This window comes from Typha angustifolia, chromosome 9 (genome assembly GCF_048772165.1).
Source record: "Typha angustifolia cultivar Huaian chromosome 9, ASM4877216v1, whole genome shotgun sequence".
Taxonomy (NCBI): domain Eukaryota; kingdom Viridiplantae; phylum Streptophyta; class Magnoliopsida; order Poales; family Typhaceae; genus Typha; species Typha angustifolia.
In genome coordinates, this window is record NC_133247.1 from 12,701,547 (window position 1) to 12,723,341 (window position 21,795).

At 37.0% G+C, this 21,795-nt stretch overlaps 4 protein-coding genes across 7 annotated transcripts; all 4 read left to right on the forward strand.

The window, feature by feature from the left end:
- Window positions 1-3,609: 3,609 nt before the first annotated feature.
- LOC140767860 (uncharacterized) lies at window positions 3,610-7,366 on the forward strand. The gene is made up of 5 exons (XM_073107934.1): window positions 3,610-3,740; window positions 3,871-3,968; window positions 4,458-4,557; window positions 6,435-6,617; window positions 7,021-7,366. Exons 1-5 carry the CDS (start codon window positions 3,684-3,686, stop codon window positions 7,141-7,143), a joined length of 561 nt encoding a protein of 186 aa, XP_072964035.1. The 5' UTR covers window positions 3,610-3,683; the 3' UTR covers window positions 7,144-7,366.
- A 1,065-nt stretch (window positions 7,367-8,431) lies between these two features.
- Window positions 8,432-11,719, forward strand: LOC140767758 (nuclear transcription factor Y subunit C-4-like). Of its 3 annotated transcripts, none has more exons than XM_073107790.1 (2): window positions 8,432-8,541; window positions 10,585-11,719. In XM_073107790.1, the coding sequence occupies exon 2, from the start codon at window positions 10,636-10,638 to the stop codon at window positions 11,434-11,436; it is 801 nt and encodes a 266-aa protein (XP_072963891.1). In that variant the 5' UTR covers window positions 8,432-8,541; window positions 10,585-10,635; the 3' UTR covers window positions 11,437-11,719. The 3 variants fall into 3 exon arrangements, with proteins under 3 accessions (XP_072963891.1, XP_072963892.1, XP_072963893.1); XM_073107791.1 differs by lacking the exon at window positions 8,432-8,541 and adding an exon at window positions 9,780-10,373; XM_073107792.1 differs by lacking the exon at window positions 8,432-8,541 and adding an exon at window positions 9,780-10,310.
- Window positions 11,720-12,466: 747 nt separating this feature from the next.
- LOC140767576 (peroxisomal 2,4-dienoyl-CoA reductase [(3E)-enoyl-CoA-producing]-like) lies at window positions 12,467-15,566 on the forward strand. Its single transcript, XM_073107539.1, has 5 exons — window positions 12,467-12,743; window positions 13,207-13,366; window positions 13,604-13,773; window positions 13,846-14,065; window positions 15,276-15,566. Exons 1-5 carry the CDS (start codon window positions 12,552-12,554, stop codon window positions 15,428-15,430), a joined length of 897 nt encoding a protein of 298 aa, XP_072963640.1. The 5' UTR covers window positions 12,467-12,551; the 3' UTR covers window positions 15,431-15,566.
- A 151-nt stretch (window positions 15,567-15,717) lies between these two features.
- LOC140767577 (MADS-box transcription factor 29-like) lies at window positions 15,718-20,838 on the forward strand. Of its 2 annotated transcripts, XM_073107541.1 has the most exons (8): window positions 15,718-16,699; window positions 16,944-17,222; window positions 18,887-18,956; window positions 19,036-19,197; window positions 19,653-19,694; window positions 19,777-19,818; window positions 19,918-20,114; window positions 20,583-20,838. In XM_073107541.1, coding segments are annotated over exons 2-8 (702 nt in total). In that variant the 5' UTR covers window positions 15,718-16,699; window positions 16,944-17,034; the 3' UTR covers window positions 20,584-20,838. The 2 variants fall into 2 exon arrangements, with proteins under 2 accessions (XP_072963642.1, XP_072963641.1); XM_073107540.1 differs by lacking the exon at window positions 20,583-20,838 and having other exon boundaries at window positions 19,918-20,118.
- Window positions 20,839-21,795: the final 957 nt, after the last annotated feature.

Genomic DNA, 21,795 nt, shown 5'->3' on the forward strand with positions numbered 1-21,795 from the left:
TGGGTCATGTGCATGTCTGTAATTTAGTAGTCATCCATGCCAAATATTCCATGCTAACAGCCCACATTCCTATGATTCTTACGACTAGTCAAACGTTGTTAGTTTTATTTCTTATTCAAATGAAATTGTTAGTTAATTACATAACGATATATGCTTCGTAATAGAAAGCTTTGTTACTAAATCTGTCAAAAAGAAAAGACGTTGAATTCAATGGTTAAATTAAATAAACAAAAATCCCTCTCTCTTTTTCTCTCACTCTCTCTCTCTCTCTCTATATATATATATAACTTAGTTCGATAGCTCGACGATATAATAATTTAAAACGTAGACTGTTAGCTTAGTATCGGCTAAAATTTAGTCTAAATGTCTTTGTATCAACGAAGAGTTAGCGTATTATCCAGTGCATATCTAATTTTTATAATTTTAATAATAATAATAATAATAATATATTAATATAGGAAATGAGCCTATGAGACAAAGTCCCATAATAACCGGTAAGGTGACTTTAGGTTTGTACCCCTTTTGCCGGAACTTTAATCATGCAACACTCGCAATGACCAAAATACCCTCACACCCCCAAAAGGAGAATGACCCGCGTTTCCCCCCAGCGTACTTAATTATTTAGAGATCGTTCCAGGTTTCCAAAAATAACCCCCCAATCGTTTCCCCCCCAATCGTTTCCCCCATCCAGTCCAGTATGCAACCAACGTCCAGTGCTAGTGCTCAGACGACACGATACACTACTTATAGTTCACTTGGAGAACAAAAGAAGAAGACAATTAATTACGTCTGTCTCTTTGCAAGAACGAGTTAGAGAGATCAAGAGAGAGATGGCACAAGGCTCTGTGACGCCCTCGGCCGGCGGCGGCGGCGGCGGCGGTAAGATGGCTCCTGCCAGCAGCAACGGCGGCGGAGGCGGCGGCGGCGGCCAGCATTGCCGGCCGAGGTGCGGCGGGCTTGGTAGGCTCATGAGGAAGCTGAGGCGGCAGAGCAAGTTGCTGTGCATGGCCACTCGGCCTACAACATTCCAATGCCAGTATGATCCTTTGAGCTATGCCAGGAATTTCGACTGCAGTGGATTTGGCACTGCTCTTGATGATGATTCCAATCACTTCTACTACTCCTTCTCTTCTAGGTTTGTTGTTGTTGGGTCCAGCAACCATTAGCTAGTTACATCTTTCCAGGGGGATAAGAATGAATATAAATAAATTTCTTCTTCCTTCTTTCTTTAGCACCATTTAGAGAAATGATGGGATGGGATCATGGGAGCTGTTCATACATATGAGGATTTCTTTTCTTCTTTTTTTCGGTTGGTTGTTAGATCGATTGTTGTATTTAATCTTGTTACGGAATTGATCATAGATGAGTGAGCTCTTCTTTTTCAAATCGTTTCTAATCCAGTGTGATTAGAAGCTATCCAGCAGTTGAAATTGGCATTTGGCAGACAGAAAAAAGGAATTTTTATTGGTTTTAGAGCCCATCACAGGCTGCAGGTAATTTCTGCAGTACTCCTGCTGCTGTTGATAGTTTAGTACTTTTAATTACTTATTACCATCAATAAATAATGGTAATTATTTTTGCTCTCAAACTTGTCTTAAGAACACTAAAATTAAAGCATTTCTCAAAATAAAGTAATTCTGAATACTGTTATACTTATTTTTTTTCTTTGTCTATGGTTCAGATGAGAGCTATATTTTTAAGTCCAATGTAATATTATGATAGAGAGTTATCTTTTTTAATTTCAACTCCAGGATAAGAGATTTGATATACATAACCAAACAGGGTTGTATCTATAAAACATAAATAGATGATAATATGATTATCCTAAAATGTGCATTAGATAGGGCAATACATTATATTAAGATTTCATAAACCAAATCCAACTTTTAGTAATTGAATCACAGTAGTGCTCAAGCTTATGCTGTATGAGTATTTTTGAGTTCGAATCCCAATAGTATTGGATTAATTAGGATATCATTAAGTTTCCACTTACCAAAATAATTGTGAAGTTTCATATGGGCCACAGCCCATGTAGATATGGGCTTCATTTTGGCCCAATGGGCTCTTAGATAATTTCTAGGAAATTTATAAATAACACCCTACTTTAATTAGATTTGTTATTCCAATTAACTATTTACAAATTGCACCCTTTCTATGCTCGCTATTTATATTTTTAAAAAAAAAGATTCATTAAAAATTAGGGTGTTATTTATAGATTTCCTATATGTGGTGCCGTTGATATCTTTACACAAAATTAAAGAGAACTTAGGATAGTCTGAGTCTCTCCCTAAAAATTTTGACAAACTTAATCTAACATAGTTTACAATTTAGTTAGCCGTCGTATTGGCTTCCCTACAAACATGTCTATTATATATGTTTCTGAATAGGTTGATGGAGTTCTTTATAATAGAGAGCATGTTCTTCATAGACCAGTGTGCTTCTCCATTTTTGATCGCGTGAAAGACAACTTGAGAGTCAATCCCAATAACCAGATTCTGAATTGTTAATTTTCTCGCTTGCTGCATAGCCTCCCTTAACACCCAGGCTTTAGTAAGCAAGGCATAGTTGCACCTGATAGGTGCTCCACTTGCAAGAATTATATCAGTGTTAGAGTCCTTAAAAATTCATCCTCCTCCTCCTCCTCCTCCTCCGTTATTTATCAATGGGTTGAAAGATCCATCGACATTTAATTTTCAGGGAAGGAGTTGGATTCTCGGGGGAGGTTGTTTTGGTGCTAATTCTCAGATAATCCATTGTCATTATTATCATACTATGCAGATTTGCATACACAAGTTCTTTAGAATTATTGAATTTGTGCCTATTTCTATTTTTTCAGAGGTAAAAGGAGTGAGCTAGAATGGCCAAAATGAAATTCCTTCTTCTTTTTTCGGCAGGTAACTATTATCCTCTTTGAGCCAATCACCTTGGATTTAATCCTCAGTGAAGGCTGAGTTGAACTAAAAAACAAAAGAAAAAGTATGAGATCTATCAAGAGCAGCCAACCAACCAATGCGCAGGTTGGGAGATAAAAAGGATTTGTAACCTCAGTAAGAGGTGAAGGAGATCAGCAAAATATATAATACAATTGTCAACATGAGTCTCTTTTGCATTGCATTGGAGAACATGCACCAAAACTTTAGAGTTTGAATCAATATATAAGGTAGATGATTTAATACATAAGGTGGATAAGTTATAAGCCTGCATAAGCTTTTTGAATGGCCCGCAGAAGTGTCTAAACTTGTGCATGTAGAGAAGAATATATGAAAAAGCACTATTCCAATTGGTCTTGAGAGCTCCCAATTCGGCAGCATCGAACGAACACTTAAATGGTGACAATTATGTGATCCATCTCAAAAGACCTCAGTAGCACAACAAAGTCATTTTTAATATATATATTCTTTTTCTTTTTCTCCAAATGGCCATTAATCGATTAATGTGAGAGGTAGGAAGGGTTCTACAATATATTTGATATATAAACACTCGATATAATTAAAAATATACTTTATATTCACTCCAAAAAAAAAAAAAAAAAAAAGAAATGGTGAAAAGGTATTGCAAGAACCACTTAATATAATAAATGTAGTAATAGGGTGTTATGTGCAAATTTCCCTAGTTTCTATCGGAATACTAGGGGGGAGAGATATAGAGAGAGAGCAATTCCTCCGACTCCGTCCCGATCTGAGATGGCTCCTCTCGCCCCGAAGACTGGCGATGCCGTCTTCGCCAGCGTCGAACGCGTCGTAAGCTAAACCCTAACCTAACCTTAATCCCCCCTCCCCCCTCTCTCTACCTCTCTCTCTCCATCTCCCTCCTTTCTTGCTCTATCGCACTCGCTTGATCTCGATCGACCCATTTGTTTCTGTGGTGCAGAATGCGGAGCTCTTTACCCTCACGTATGGGGCGATCGTGCGGCAGCTCCTCACGGATCTGGAGGAGGTTGAAGAGGTCAACAAGCAGCTCGATCAGATGTACTCACTCCATTCATTTGTTAGATTTCCTCGATTTTGCTGCGTGTTTTTTTTTTTTTTTTTGCCTAAATATTTTGTTCAGATAGATCGTTAGATTGATCGTTGGAAATTTAGGGAAACTATTTCTAGATTTGGTACGCATCTTAAGGTTCGTGTCCTGGGTGACTTTATAAGTTGTATGATTACCCTAGTAACGCGACAAAACAATGTTTCTAACTAGTATAATTACTACCAGTCTACCACCAGTAGAATACTAATCAGTAATCACCATTAATGAATAGACGGATTAGATATATCAAGCTAATACCTAAAGAATCTGGATGACAACTTTAAATAACAGAGCGAGACTAGGGTTCTAATTATAGAGAATGCTTGGTCTTAACTGACCTTTTATGCAAGCATCCAAACCCACATTTTTGTTTTCTTATCATGTCAGTTGTCCCACATTTCATTGTAGCATAAGGTTGTTGATTGTTTCATCAATTTCAGGGGTTATAATATTGGGGTTCGATTGATCGATGAGTTTTTAGCAAAGTCCAATGTGTCGAGATGTGTTGACTTCAAAGAGACAGCTGATGTGATTGCGAAGGTATATCTATTCAACGATCATACTGAATTCCATATTCATTGGGTGTATGGTTTATTTTATGTTTTAATCAGATTTTCTTTATGAAATTTCCATTTGAAATGAGTATGGACCTTAAAATTTTTGTTTGTGTCAGTTTTGTTTGTTAAACTACAATAATTTTCAACTTTTCCTATGTAGTTCTGGTTATGCTGATATGTCTGAGTGGTGTTTTTTTGGATCACCTTTCTGTTTTAATTTTTATCTAAATTGTATGACAGGTGTCGCATGGGAAGTATGTTTTAAGTTACCGTTCCAGCCATTTTTTTTTCCTACAGCTGGTCTCTCATGCTCCTTCAGGCCCCCTAATATGCATTAGTTAAAACACAATGCTTATTGAATGTTGATTGGCTTACAATTCTCCAAGTTATACATAACTTGTAAATCTACTAGATTTCCAATCATCCAACTTTTTTAAGCATGCTATTTCTTTCTTTCGTTCTTTCTTTCAGTCTTCTTCTTTTGTGTGTGTCTACAACTCTATATGTATTGCTGCATGTGATTTTGCACATGCTGGTGCAAACTATCCACTCGTTCATCTTTCTTATTTTATTTTATTGGTGTGTGTGGACGGCTGCATCTAATTGCCACTTGGTCATGAAAATGTGATTCTAGGAAGCATCCTTTCTAGAAATGGAGGTAAGGCTTTAGACAACATTGTTGTGCTCAGACCCACATTGATGGAGCTTCATGCACTGGGACAATTGTTTTAACTGGCTGGATTGACACATTATTGCTCTTTGGTGATGAAAATATAGTACTACGAAGAATTATTGATTTGACTGGAAGTTTGGAAGGATGGGCATCAAACTTGTGATCTTCCAATATTTTGGTTTCCATTATTGCGTTATTTTAGTTATTTGTCATATTTCCACAATCCTGTATTTTTGTGATCATAACTCCCCTAATGAATGTTTCTCTGGGTTATTCACATCAGGGGCCTGTCTGGCATGACTTCCACAACAATAGTTTTTTGCCTTTTTTCTTTATGTTCTTTTGACTTGCAACCTGGAAGAAAGTAAGATGCCTGAGAATTTCTTGATAATGTTTTCTAAACTCCATTACATTTTTCATTTGCTAAAATCTGCCAAATATTTAGGCCCTGAATAGCTTCGTTAGGTACTTTCTGGTCATTTAGTATCCTCAAATCCCACATCGTTCTTATAAGCCAACTTATACCTCATAATTCTTTGTGATCACTAAGAAATTTCCTTTTTCCATGTATTCCTTGTTGGCTTTTTCTGGACTTTTTTGTGGCAGGATGACAGCTCGAAGTTTTTCCTTTTCTTTTGTGCTTCTTGCATTATTATATTCTTTATGCAATTAATATTGCACTAGTTGGCACAATCAACTTTCTTGTTCACATGATTTTGATGTATGTGAATCTTGAGGTCTCTGGAAAGAGAGCCGAAATTTAATGAGATGCTGCTTTGACTATTCTTTATCATTTTCATTAGAAAAATCCTTGCTGATCGAGATGAACGTTCAATTCAACATCCTAGAACTCCTGCAGGGTATTGAACTCCATTTGCTTTAGTTGTAACTGTCAAGGAAATAAGATCTTCTCAGTGTAGCATTTTGTTGTTATTTGTACACGAGTGCTTGGTTTCATTAAGCACAAGTATGAGGACGGAACTCCAAAAACGAATTGTTTTTCATAGAAAATACAATAGATACAAGTTGTTCATCAAAGTAGAAATATCCTTTTTGAGGTATTAGTCCTTCTTCAAGCTTGTCTTTTATTCTAATTCTTTGGTTTAATTCAAGAAAGTGCCTCTTCTATGGTAACCTTTTGTTTTTCTTTTACTAACAACCTGACAAATTCTTGATACTTGGAACAGGTTGGGTTTAAGATGTTCTTAGGGGTCACTGCATCTGTGACCAATTGGGATGCTGAGGGCACAAGTTGCAGCCTTATTTTGGAAGATAATCCTCTCGTAGATTTTGTTGAGCTTCCTGATACATACCAAGGTCTTTCCTACTGCAATCTCTTAAGTGGAGTCATTAGGGGAGCACTGGAAATGGTTTGTTCTTCTCTTGTTTTCTCCTAGTCAATTTTTCTATTTCCTTCCACTAGAATGTTATATGAGTTTAGAGGAATAATTCTGGTAATATGTTTACCTTTAGATTTTTTTCCTCTGTTTTCAAGTTATAGTATCTTACCTCTAGCTTTGCTCTAATTGAGGAGTAGATTTCTTTTATCACTAGCTTGAGATAATCTTTTTATTGCTCCCTAGATTCAAAGAAACTAGGCTGGAATTCAAACTATAATAAAGAATAAACATTTTATCTCTTTCTCAAAGCTGGGAATATGGGGGGCACGGTAGGGACAAACGTTGATATGTTTTGGCATTAGGGCTTCCTTGCAATCTTTTATTAATTGGTACCTAAATTTTTCTCTCCAACTCATTGATATGGTTGGTTTAGGTTTCAATGAAGACTGAAGTCACCTGGGTTCGGGATATGCTGCACGGAGACGATGCCTACGAGCTAAGAGTGAAACTACTGAAGCAAGTTCCTGAGGAGTACCCATACAAAGATGATGACTGATTGTGTTCTGTAATATTGCTTAATTGAATCTCTGCTTGGCTTTTCCCCGTATTCTTTTGCTTCCCAAATTTGGTAGTAGTTATAGTCCAAAACATACTTGTGAGATGTTATATTAAGAAAAGAAATGACAAACTAGATTCCGGAAGCAAAGGTTGGATGTTGTTTGCTTTGCTCTTGTTATTCTAAACTGAGTTAATAGATATTTGTCTATCTTCAATTACAACTGACTATGCTACCTGTTTTTCCCCTGAGAGCCATCCTAATTGTGATTTGGTTATATCTTGGAGTTGATTACAGTTGGCATACAACTGAACTACCGATGGAGTGTAGTCACTGTACCATTTGGTGCGTTTGTTTCATCCTAGTTATTTCTTTATTTGCCTCAAAATATTCGATAGATGTACAACTGAGTGTGAGAATGTACTACTTTGGGGCTTGTGTCAAACATTGTTTTATTTATATTACCTAACTATGCAGATTGCAGTCAAAAATGTTCAATAGCAAATCAAACTAATATTTGTGTTTGTACTAGAAAAGGTAACAAATTATGGTCAATGTCCAAGAATCTAATTATTCAATACTAACATATTTCTCTCTCATCAGCTGATATCCAAACCACAGATCACTTTTTTTTAAAAAAAGAAGAAGAAGTAAATTAGTCCTTTTGTTTTCTTCTCTCTTTTATTGAATCTCTCAATTAAAATAAACTTTCAAGAGGGGAGATGTAGAAAATCAATTATTAGTATTGATTAAGAAATTTATATGACATGGGCTTTGAGTTTTTGGCACGTGCGTATCCGACACGGCACAATTACTCTGATCCGATACGTCTCGGATTTGACACAAGTACGACACTTGGAGCTTCCACGTATTGGCCGTACCCCGATACGGGGATACGTATTGAGAGCCGAGCAATTTAATATGTATTGCATACCGGACACAAACACGGTTGGATTCATCTCCGATTCGAGACAACATCTGAGTTATACACACAGTGACGGTACATATTGGATGGGATACCACCAATACGACACTCTACTACTCTAGGATACAGTAAGGATAAGTGAAACTCTAGGATACGACACGCTGGTTCGCACGACATGGCTGTATATACCCAGTCTTTGTCGGATACCTTTGTGGCCGTATCCGATACCGATACGACATTCCGACTCGGACGCAATGGCCATGCCCGATACATGGAGCCGAGGTGCTTTCGAATCGTGTTGTGACTTGTGAGTTGTAATACTTAAAGGGTCGGGTTTGGATCTATCCACTCTCTTTGACTAAGATCCGAACCGCAGAATAAAGCAGCTGCATCTATTCTCCAGTCCTAGGGTTTTCTAAACGGGGAGTAGAAGAAGGTAGAGAAGAGGTTGACCGGCGATGACTTATTTGCATGTAAGCCCCTCCCTCTCTCTCCAATCTCTAGTCTCTAATCTTTGATCGTTCGTTTAGAATTTTGGATATATTTACGATTGTTGTTGAAATTGAAGGTGGAAAAGGTTCCATTTTTCACTACCAAGTTCCATTTTTTTTTTCTTCAGTCTGTACACTCATGTATAAGGTTTTCCTTGTTAGATACTTAGACATATGCATCTTTTGAGCTTGGGTAGGAGTGAATCTTGAATTAGATCTTGCGTGTGGGCTTTGATTATCTTGTTTGGGTATGTTACATAGAGATCGGACAAACCAGAATTCATGATTTAGACCTTTGGTAGTAGACTTTTACAGGATGTACTGTTAAAAATTTGCATTTGATGAAGTATTAAAACTGTATTATTTTTCATAGCATTATTATTGCGTAGTATTAGAGTAGCTTCCATATAAACTAAGGAGATTAATGTGTATAATTGTAAATTGTGACTTATGTTATAGGTTCGATTCAATCCATTTTTTGGCATAACTTTGCTTTGCCTAGATATTTAAGACCAATTTCTAGAGGTTGTTTAGGTTCACAGCCCTTTGAAAAATCAATATTCTGTTGGTATGATTACTCCTACTCTCTATGATCGGAAAATAGTTGTGTGATGAAGATGATGCGAAATGGATTTGGCAGTTTTGAATGCTCCAACTGGATAAGTCTCAGTGGTATAAGGTCACTGAAATGTTAGTGATTATAATTTTGAAAAAAGTTCACTTTAACTCTTAGGCTCTTGTCATAGATGGAATATAACTAGGCTCCCTTTAGGTCCGGCCTAAGTAACCACCTTGGTAGTATCATGTTTTACAGTTTTAGTATGTAGGTTGACTTTCAATTTCAAAATAATTGTACATGTTGATAAATTAGTGGATTCTAATGTCTCACTTTGATTCTTAATAAGAATGCATTAGTATGGTGTTTAAATTGTATGTATTAATTGTAACTTCTTCTCTAACTATTATTTCTTTTATTTGTTTATTTATTTTTGAACCATCTTGAATTCTCAGTGCCTGCCTAGGCACCCATGAGCTTCGAGGTGCTACATGACTCGTTGTCTGCCTGTCCAATGTCTACAGTTTTATAATTAGTGATGCACCCTATCCTAGGTCAGGTACATTGAAAGAGCACCCCGTCTTGGATCAAAGGACGCTAGAAAGAGTTGAGATAAGATTTTTTTTGGAATATTTATACCTTTTTTTTTTTCAAAATCAATGCTTGAACCTAAGTGCATGCCTATCAATCTAAATGGTCTATGTTATAGTTTCCTTGGGTATGGTTTGGATACATTAAAACTTTGTTGTATTAAGCCCGATGGCTTGGATTTACAATTTGGTCTTTCATATAGTGGTCCATTAGTGCCATCCATTTTGCATATTATTGGTATTAGGCTAGAGACCTAAATGTTACAACCAAAGAAGTGGTCATCAGCAGAGTGTGACACTTAATGATTATTTTCTTGATGAGATCAAAAGTATCATGCTTCTAGTATATATGTACATTAAGAGAAATTTGACAACTAATGGTATATGTACTATTTAAATAACCTCTTTCTAGCTTTGTGTCAAATTGTGTTCAATACATGAAGTCATCCGTGATTTTCTTCAATTTTACCTTTACAGTCTTGGGACGTTCTCTATTACCCTTGAAAGTTGCTTTCAACATTGGTTGCTTCTTTTTGTTTAATTGCTCAAGTCTCATGTGACAAATTAGGCATGTCTCATTCGTGGTTGATATAGTCCCTGGTGATGTGAGTATTCCTTCAATTCGTCTCCAATTTTACCTTTACCGTCTTTGAAGAGTTACATTTCCAGTAAGTTGTCCTGTCATGTTCTAGCTGCTTGCATTACTTCCAATTAATACATTGGCATGTCAACATTTGTACTTTTGTGCAAATTTCCTCTTAGTTCTTGTTATTTCAGGTAGATGTTAAAGAACCACTTTGTTTATCACTAACTTGATGCAGAAGTTGCAGTGCAATCAGTGTAAAGATTCTACTAATCATTAGTTTGTAACTCTTACAGTGATGTTGTGGCGATACTAGTAGTTCTTGACACATTAAGAGCATCTTTGACATGGACCAATCATCGCAACCTCAGTCCGTTATGGGAGTAGCAACAGGTGCTGCTCAAATAGGATATGCAGCAGCTACCTACCAACCTGCAACGATGGTTACTGGAGCTCCAGCAGTGATTGGAGCTGCTGTATCTTCTGCTTCTCAACCCTCTTCATCTTTCCCTACCAACCCAGCTCAACTTACAGGTCAGCACCAGCTTGCATACCAACAGGTTCAACAGTTCCACCACCAGCAACAACAGCAGCAAAATGAGCAGCTCCAGGCTTTCTGGGCCAACCAGGCGTTAGAGATAGAACAGACTACTGACTTCAAGAATCACAGCTTGCCTCTTGCCAGGATAAAAAAGATCATGAAAGCCGACGAGGATGTCCGGATGATCTCGGCCGAGGCACCTGTGATCTTTGCCAAGGCATGTGAGATGTTCATACTGGAACTGACACTACGAGCTTGGATCCACACTGAGGAGAACAAGAGGAGGACTCTTCAGAAGAATGACATCGCTGCTGCCATCACGAGGACCGACATATTTGACTTCTTGGTTGATATAGTTCCTAGAGATGAATTGAAGGAAGAAGGTCTAGGGATCGCCAGAGCTGCTTTGCCATCCATTGGCGGCCCTGCTGATTCGATCCCTTATTACTACATGCCAGCGCAACAGGTGGCCGGAACGGGAATGATCATGGGAAAGCCAATTGACCAAGCAGCTGCAGCAGCAATGTATGGCGCTCCGCAAACTCGTCCGATTGCCTATATGTGGCAACAGCCTCCAGCGCAGCCACAACATCATCAGCAAGAGTAGCAATCTATACACCTAACGGTGGCCTAGACATCCGCGGGAAACTAAGATATTTTTGGACACAGAAATGGATGCTGTTCAAATGTAACAATGTATACTCTAACATGCCAGATTGTACAAGTGGTTATTTATGTTAGTTCCTAGTATAACCTTATGGCAGTTTAGTTGTAATAATGTGTGGTTTGTGCGAAAAGCGAAACTAATATAACTTTGGTAAAGGGACCTTTGTAACTCGACCAGCTTGATGACTGATAACAAGGATGAATTCGAACCTTTTTTCTTTTGACATTCTTGCATTGATAGATACATGCTTTAAATTCTTTTCATTTGTTTGCTACTGAGAATTTGATATTTAAAAAACGAGAAGCACAAGCAAACAGTCTGTTGTTATATCACATTATATTACTTCGTTATTCCGTAAACGGCCAGCATTCTGATTCGATAGTCAAAGATGACGACGACACATGCTTTTCTTTTCTTCCCATCCATGTTTGACTTTGGATATTGTGCGCATATATAGAGTTTTTGACCAAATTAGTCGTGTCTCAAATTATATTTACGAAAATAGATCATTTAGACTTAATACCACCAAAAAAAAGCTTATATGAGTAACATTTTAACTTAAGCCTATCTTATTTTTTATTTTTCTTTGTGACCCATGAAATACTAATAAGATAAGCGTCTTATATATGAAAATATGATGCTGAATTTGATAGTACTCTTTTTTTTCTTAGATAAAATATTAATAAATTTAGTATTTTACTGATGATTACAGTGAAACAAGCCTATTTTAATATTAAGTTTGAATAAATGGCCTATTTTAATAAAATTAGTTTGAAAGAAGGCTACTTTGGTCAAGAACTCTTCATATATATACCCTTATAAAATTTCTTTTTTTTTTTTGTTGGAAAGAAATTCTTAATTATTTAATTGATACTGGATACCCGAAAAGAGAAGCTTGTTGTTGGATCCAAGAATCACGGAGCTCCTCATCTATCGTATCAGTGTTATATTGTTATTATTACTATCTTTTTAATTGCTGTGGTTCCACTAGTGGACACGAAGTCCAAATTTATATACGAGAGGGAGAGGGACGAAGAGATAAGGAGAGGTCTCCAATGGCAACTGGGTCCCCTTTCAAGGCGGATATCCTAAAGGGGAAGGTGGCTTTGATCACTGGAGGTGGCTCAGGGATTGGTTTGGAGATCTCCACCCAATTTGGCAAGCATGGAGCCGCCGTTGCTATCATGGGCCGCCGCCGCCAAGTCATCGACGCCGCCGTTGCCGCACTTCGACAGGAGGGGATTCGGGTCAGTCCTAATCTATATTGGTCTATGTTAATCTCGTATAAAGGTTGTTCCTTTGTGGTGCCCAAATTTGACCAATTTATCTTGTGTGATTTTGATGTGGTTGCTTCTGTTTATGACTCTGTTTGCGATTGATCAGTGTCTCTATACCAATTAAATTTTGAAGTTACTAATTTGGTTAGAGTTGTTGCTTATTAACCATTCCTAACATTTTTTTTTTAATTCTATGTGCGAATGAACATTTATTGTTGATACAATTGCTACGATTAGTTCTTTAGATATTAAATTTATATGGCTCTTATAGAACTCAAAGGATATCTTCTTTAGTGTATAGTGTGGTTGGCAATCATTACATGGTGGACAGTGAAGAAAGTTTACCAACATGTCCAGTTATTGTAGGTTGCTTCCTATGTTAAACATTTGACCGCAGTAGATTTAGTAACAAATTACTTGATATGTGTAACAGGCCATTGGACTTGAGGGAGATGTCCGTAAGCGGGAGGATGCAGCTAGAGTTTTAGAAGCTACAATTAAACATTTTGGGAGGCTTGACATTCTTGTAAATGGGGCAGCTGGCAATTTTCTTGCATCACCTGAGGACTTGTCACCTAATGGGTTTCGAACAGGTAGCGTGATATGCTCTTGCTATCCCTAATAGTAAACATGGAAAATCCTATCAAGAGATCCTTCGCAACGCTTTTGGCGATTGGTATCTAGATTACGATTATTACAGTTGTGCCCTGTATCCTGCTGTAACAATGGTTCGCAAAATGCCACACTATTATCCTTTTATTGATTTGAACCGTCTCCAATGGCACTAGAAGAGCTTTATCTAATCAGCAAATCCCATTGTCTTTCTTCAGTTATTGATATTGATTCTGTGGGCACATACACAATGTGCTATGAAGCTCTGAAGTACCTGAAAAAAGGAGAGCCTGGGAAAAGTCCATCTACTGGTGGTCTTATTTTAAACATAAGTGCAACTTTGCACTACACAGCAGCTTGGTACCAAATTCATGTATCTGCAGCCAAGGTACATCTTCATCCTTTGAATGTTTTGCTAGAGAAAGTAGATTCTACATATGCTAAGAGCTCTGCTCCACAGGCAGCAGTTGATAGTATAACAAGATCCTTAGCTCTGGAATGGGGAACTGATTATGATATAAGGGTTAATGGTATTGCGCCAGGACCAATTGAAGGCACTCCCGGGATGAGAAAACTTGCACCGAAGGAGATGAAAAGTGCTCACTATGATAGGCCTCTGTATAGGTTTGGGGAGAAATGGGACATTGCAATGGCTGCGCTTTACCTTGCTTCTGATGCAGGTTGGTGATCTTATATTCACTTCATTTTGACTTCTAGTGAACTCACTTTTTCTGACCAATTAGTGATATCATGATTTGTGATTATATATTTGTTCAATTCTTCTCCAATATATTAGCCACGCTTTTACTCCATGTAGGAGGATGCTTTGTATTAGAAATTAAATTGTTTACTAACAGAGCACAGTTCCTGATTGGTAAAAGTTGGTTCAACTTGTAAGCATCTTGACTAAGGTAATGAATAAAACACACGCAGAAGCACTATGATGTGAATTTACTATTTATAACTTGGAATGAATGAAAGTGAATCATAAAAGAGTGAGAGAGAGGAATAGTGTTAGAGGGCATTTTTAAGCTTACCGTATGACATTATAACTTGGTAATAAACATGCTGATGTCTCAATTAAGCTACTATTCTGAACAAACATATGAACTATAGAAAACTCATGCATTCTAAATAGATGGCTTTTCCTATAGAATCTCAAATTTCAGTTAGCTACTCATTGTATGCATGCCCTATCTCCTTATATTACATGAAGGCATGGCTATAAGTGGACCGCTTATCTAGTTATCTGTGTGCTATATTGATAGCAGAGAAGGAATATGTTGAGACGTGATTTAGGTGCCCATTTGGCCAATTGTACTTTTTAAGTTTTCTTGCAACTGATCAGATTTACTAGTACAATTCATGCTGATGATTGATCATAATTGTTCTATTATCCAAACACGAATAGATCGATGTGCTATACCCGTGATACATACATGATCAATTCATTGCAATCAATATGCTGACCATGTTTTTCACTGATCCCAACTTGAAGTTCGATGAGGTGGCTACAATTCTAGATTTTGAAAGAAATGCTGCTTTCGGTGTGATCTTGGGTATTGGATGTTAGACAATCATATGCTGTCTAATTAATATTCGACATTCCAGACCCTCCTATTTTTCCTAAAGGATGCAGACCATAATTCAAGTACTTATAGTTGCATCGGAACAGAATAACACTGCTTTTCTAGTATGTCACCTCTGCGATATTTACTTTGCAATTGGGGAATCATCTATTACATACATTTACTACTTGGAATCTTATATCTTAGAGAATTGCACCAAATCTTGTGAATCAATCAGGAAAACAGCTTTTATCAAAACTTGTCTTGGTTGTTTGTTATCTAATATCCCACACCTGGTCTGATGCATGATCACTTCTTGAAGGTAAATATGTTAATGGTACTACTATGGTTGTTGATGGAGGACTCTGGCTAAGCCACCCGCGCCACATTTCGAAAGAGGAAGTTAAGGAGCTTTCCAGGCAAGTAGAGAAGAAATCCAGGACCGCAGACGTTTGCCACCCATCCAGCAAACTATGATAATCTTACTGGCATCCTTGATGTTGTCTGTTTGGATCCAGGATTACCTATCATAAACATGATGTCTGCATATTTGTGTAACATACTTTGAATTAAGGAAAGAATATTTGGAGCCTTCCTTATATTGAAATAGTTTGGAAAGCAGCAAGCTTATTTATTGCCAATAACTTTGGTTTGGTGGAGGACCATAATAGCATGCTTTAAACTATCATGTGTACTTCAACTGATGGTTATTCTTATCCTCAAACAAGGAATTATTGAGAATTTCACTATATCTATCTTCTGACACTGTAGGTTGAAATGCTATTTGGTGGATATAAAATTATCTGCAACTCCCCAAACTTTTGATGTGGGTACTTCTAATTGATAAGAACAACTTAGATCAAGGAGCTCAATGGACAAGGTTTGAAGCTTAGGGCAAGTCTAGGGTTTCTTCATGCACAAGAGAACATTGAAAGAGGAGGGCTGGTGGGAATCATGTGTGAAATCTCTGACATCCTATCTTTCCTGCCCAAGGAGGCAACAATGCTCAATACCACCATTGGCCATCACACCATGTGGTGAGCCCTAATCAGGAATTGTGACTCCCTGTCTGTTTCCAAAATTGGGGTCTAGGGTTTCTTGGCCAATCCCCCCAACCTTTTTCCCATTTAGGGCTGGGGCCCAGTTTCCTAGGCCTGCTGGTGCTTCCTTAAAATGGCAAGGACCAGGAAAATTTGCAGGGCAACACACGTCAGGGGAGTAGTTAGCCGTCCACAACAATGTTCTCTTTCAATGCCCCACTAGAAGGACATGCAAATAGGACTTGGCCTTTAGAAGCAAATACTTCTATTAAGTTCTTAAGCAATGATTCTATTATAGCAACAATGGCCCAGGACCTTTAGTTTAGCTTCATCTCTCTCTCTCTCTCTCTCTCTCCTCTGTGTGTGTGTGTGTGTGTGTGTGTGTGTTGAAATTAATGCATATATGTATGCTGTGTGTATGTCATGTCTCATGCATTGCATGAGCCTGCACATACATTATACACAGGTATATACACATATAGTAAGTATTAGGCTAAAGATGATGGAAGAATATAAAGCTAATTGTAATGAATTCCATGCATGCATAAGCTGGTAATGGTTTTATTGTGGTCCTATCAATAAATTGTCATTCTACTTTCCTTAGGCTATGGCATCATAGAATATAGAGGCTTGCACCTTAAACTGTCTCTACTTCTTATCCTTCTATATCTCTCTTTCTAATCTTCAAGAAAGCAAGCTACAACAGGTGGTGCTGCACACTCCTTTCTCTTCTTCTATCACCTTGATTTCAAAGAAAAGAAGTTTTTCTCCACTCTTTCAGCTTGTTTTAAATTTTTTTTTCTACTTCTGATGACAGTCCTCAGTTTCTACTAATCCCTTAAATAACTAGATCCAATTTAAGCTCACTTACTAATTCCAAAAGCTCCATGTAAATGCTCCTTTTTGCACTCGATGATCTCTAATGTTTGGTTTTTTTACATCTTAACTAGGAAATTCTAGCTGTCAGAAAAGGGTAATTTTTCCTTATCGATCGCTGGTCTAGAGGAAGATAACAAAAGAAGTTAGCATCACTTGATATCTATGGGTCGTGGAAAGATCGAGATCAAGAGGATTGAGAACAAAACAAGTCGACAGGTCACCTTCTCCAAGAGGCGAGGAGGACTCCTCAAGAAGGCAAATGAGCTAGCAGTATTGTGCGATGCGCAGGTTGGGGTTGTGATCTTCTCTAGCACTGGCAAGATCTTTGAGTACTGCAGTCCACCTTTGAGGTTTGAAAGATTTAATTACATCTCATTGATTTCCAAATGGCCTAATAATAGTTCTCATATAACAATTTAGTTTTGCATTTTCAGCTTTTTTGAAGTTTGGTCGATGACTTTTTCTTCATTTTATGAGCTATTTTGTTTGATATCTTGGCCTTCTCTCTTGATGCTGATTGTTTTTACTAAGATCAACTTTACAGCCTGATCACATATTCTCGCCGTAATATTAGTACTGTCTCCTGCTCATTTCATATGATAGCATAGGTCTCTCTCTAGTTTCTACTGTGAGATATAAACTAAGTTGCAGTCGTTTCAGTTAAGTCCTCCTTTTATCTGGGAATTTACTGGGTATATCATTTCAGAAGATATTTTTGTGCTGAATCCATTTAATGCTTGGTAGCAGGTTATTCTAATGATTACAGTTCTGTCTCTGCTATTTGCTGCCACCAACTTCAAGTATGGTAAACTAGGCATGGTCCTCATGTTTGACTTCAGCTTATTATTGCATCCAAAATGCTTACTGTCAAATTGATATATATATCTTGTATTTTACTTAAGAGATCATTTTAGTTTGATCCTATGTGTAGGTTTGAACCTTACAAAATGTAAAAAGAAAATCCATGGATGATAAGAATGGCTAATTCATGTCGCCTGACTTGAGTCGTGACTCATTAAATATACATATATAATTAAGCTTCATAAGGAATAGAAACAAAATGCAACTTGCACATGACATTAAGTAAAAATGGTTGTCTTGTAATTGAGCTTTGCTGAGCCTAGTTTCAGCATGAGCTGAGGTTTTTTTTTGAACTAGGATGTTACTCATAGCAATATAACTCTCTTATCAGGCCATGATGTAGGACATAAGAATAAAAATGAAACATGTACACATAACATTTGGAATCTACTTGAAATATTTGTAGACTCAAGCTGATTGAGCTTAAGTATATTATTATTGGCTTATTTGTTCCGAATCGAGCTTGTTGAGCCTAGATTTCAAGTAACCATTTGTATAACAAATAGTACACAACATGTTAGAACTAAAAGCTACTGAAATGTAGATATATCGTGTTGGCGTTTATTATTTTTGTTTTGAGAGAAAATCTTTAGTGTTGCTATTGTTGGAACAATGTAGTGTTGAGAGTCTTAGCTTTTACCTAATTGCCTTCATTTTTAATGCCTAGTTATGCCAAGTATTCTACGTTTCTGGAGTAGGAGAAGCATATTATTTGTTCTTTCATGTTTGTAAAGGATTATGATATGGACCTCACCAATGACAAAATAATTTGTTTTGACATTCTTCATCATAAAAATAGACCTCTGCACAACTGACAAGTTCTATGTATGTATGTATGTATATATATTGGAAACCACACTACGAGGACGTTCTCTAGTTTATCAAATTTGAAATCCACTTTGGGTTCAGTTGGGCTTTGAGGTGGGTTTTAAAGTTGGCTCCAGGATAGTATTCAATTCAAAAGTTTACGGTATTCTAACTTTTGCATCACCTCTTGATGAGTATATTGTGGGAAGCATATGAACTTTATTTGTGATAAACCAAAAAGTCCTAATTTTTCCAATTCCCTCAACTTTAAATTCCTATACTACTTTGAGACAAACAACTTGTCCTAGAAAATGGAAAAACGAAGTCTAATTGGTGCATTTTGCAGCATGCGACATATTATCGATAGGTATCAGAGAGTTACAAACACGCATTTTGAGGAGATCGACGCGCAGCAGGTATAGAATTATCTTGTCACAGTTCACAAATGTGGGCAATCTATCATAGATTAAGTTATTATATTTGCCTTGATCCTAGCAAATATTCTGTGAGATGACAAGAATGAAGGCCGAGAATGATAAGCTTCAAGCAAGCATGAGGCAGTTCACAGGCGAGGACTTGACTTCCCTCACCTTGAATGATCTGAATCAGCTTGAACAGCAGCTTGAATTCTCTGTTAACAAGGTCCGAGCTAGGAAGGTAATGTGATCTCTTCTTCAAACAATAGTTCTAATTACCTTTTAACATGAAATTGATGTTGGATTTTATTAGCTCAAGTCTTTGACCAGTGGCAGTACTATAGAATTTGTGTGACATTGTAAATTAAGGACTCTTCTTTGAGCTTTATATAGGAATAAGTGCAAACTCTTGTGGCAGTTAAACAGTACTTACTAAATTTCATCAGTTTATTACTGAATCTTTTTGTCAATTAGTGAGCTTGTACCTATCAAGCCTTGCAGATTTTAGTCTGTTAATGAACTTTCTATAGTTATATTTATGATCATATTAGTTTGATAGAATGATACATTCCTAATTCTACTGGACGAGCTAGTATACCATCACCGTTGTGCATACTTCGAATCTTAGCTATTGTAATGAAACATCAATCTTATTCCTAATCTTCATTAATTCTTCTCCCCATTTGTAATTGACAGCATCAATTGCTGAACCAGCAATTGGACAACTTGCGCCGCAAGGTAAAGCAAACATCCAAAAAGCTCAATTACTGTACCAGGAAAATGATCTTAATGACCAGGTGTTTTATGTCCTGTCTATCAGGAGCACATCTTAGAAGATCAGAACAGCTATTTGTGCCGCATTGTAAGTTGATTTACTAAACCAGAGAGATGATTATATCTATTTCATGAGGACTTAATTAAGGTAGTTCATAAATATATAATGGTGTTGATATTATGTCAGATATCAGAACATCAGCAAGTAGCTACTAATACCAAAGTAGGCGACATAGTGATGCTGGATCATTTCCCACAGTTTTATGCTGATGAGCCATCAAGAAACTTACTGCAGCTCTCACCGCAACTCCACACATTCCGCCTCCAGCCAACACAGCCTAACCTCCAAGAGGCCAGCCTTGAGGGCCATGGCCTGCAGCTGTGGTAATGCTCCATCTTATATGAAGCTGATCCTAACACTGATGGACATAGCTTGCAATGATCAAAACTGAAGTCTGTGAAATAAAGCCAACTCAAGTAAATGCAACTTATTGCATTTATAAGCACCCTAGATCTCTCATTTCCATCACTGTGCCATCCAGCAAAGCTATGCATCATAACTAAATGTCATGGCCCATGTCACACATTCTAATTATTGGCCTTTGTCATCGCATGTGGACCAGAGATATCTGTAAAACCATTGATCTGTGGAAAGTATATGCATGAATCATACGGTAGGCAGACTTAAAAGGAACTGCAAGGAGGTTATTGTGGTAGAATTAAATCTCATCATTGACCCTATTGATATATATATATATATATGTGTGTGTGTGTGTGTGTGTGTGAAACTGCAATTAGTCTCTTCTTTGGTTATTCTGCTCAGTAACTTAACTTCTGAAAACTTATGTGCAGATTCTGAGGCACAAAAGCTAAGAATTGGAAACAGGTGAAGAGAATGGAAACCAAGTCTTCTCTCTTAGATTTTAGTGGACTTCTCTGCTTATATGTATATCCATATATATAAATATAACTTGTGAACTTCAGTACAGTTGGTTGGGGGATTAATCCTATATGTGTAGTTGGAAAGGATGATTCCATGCATGCACTGTGGATTATAATTAGCTATGTTTGACATTATAATACACAAACTTTTGCTTCCAAAGGGCAATTAATATACAATTAACTCGCGGTAGGTAGTAGCCAGAATGTTATAGCTTGTTATATATATGTACTCATGTGGGCCTCTTCCTTTTGTTGGCCTTATAATTATGCAAGTATACCAACTCATTTAAAGAGTCTACCGATTATTAAAGTCATGGTGGCTTCTGGTATGATTCTTTAACATGTAGATGCAGATCTACACAACTTCAATTGGTTAATCTATGCAGAAGAGATTTGACATGAAGTAAACATGAGTTCCATCGACTGAAAAAGAAAGTTACTGTTTGAAGAACTAATAAACTATTAGCTTCTCCTTGAGAAAAAGAGAAGTAGTTGAGCAACTAATTGGCTGTACATTACCTCACGTTTGCTAATTCTTGGGCTTTGAGCATGAAGAACCTGGAGGTACTTGTTGTTTCCAAAAGGACAAGCAGTTAGGAGAGTATATGCATTTATTAAGAAATAGGTGAATAGATAGGATGGAGTCTTGGGAATAAATAGAGTGCTAGTTACTGATGAAATAAAGAGTATTTCATTACTTTAAAAGAAGCATCTATTAAGATGAACATGCTAATATATTTAAGTTAGCATTCAAGGAATCATTAACATGAAGATAAGTAGGGAATATATTAATATTAGAGAAGAACTACAGAAGATAAAAAAATTGCCCAAGAAAATTGAAGGGAGAGAAGAAAGATATGCCAAATCTCATTCTGGGCCTCCTAGCTTTTATTCATCTCTTTCCTCTAAGATTTATATAAGCTCTGACTCCAAACAGTCTGCTGCATTGATCCACTCTTTTAAGTATGAACAAAAAGAAAATCAATAAGAAGAAACAAATGAGTAGTTATTTTGTGTACCAACTCACAGAAAATACTCCTTTTCTAACCACTCCATTTATAATTTTATTTTACAAAAAGAAAACCTTAATTTGGAAGATGACCGTACATCTAATAAATGAGCA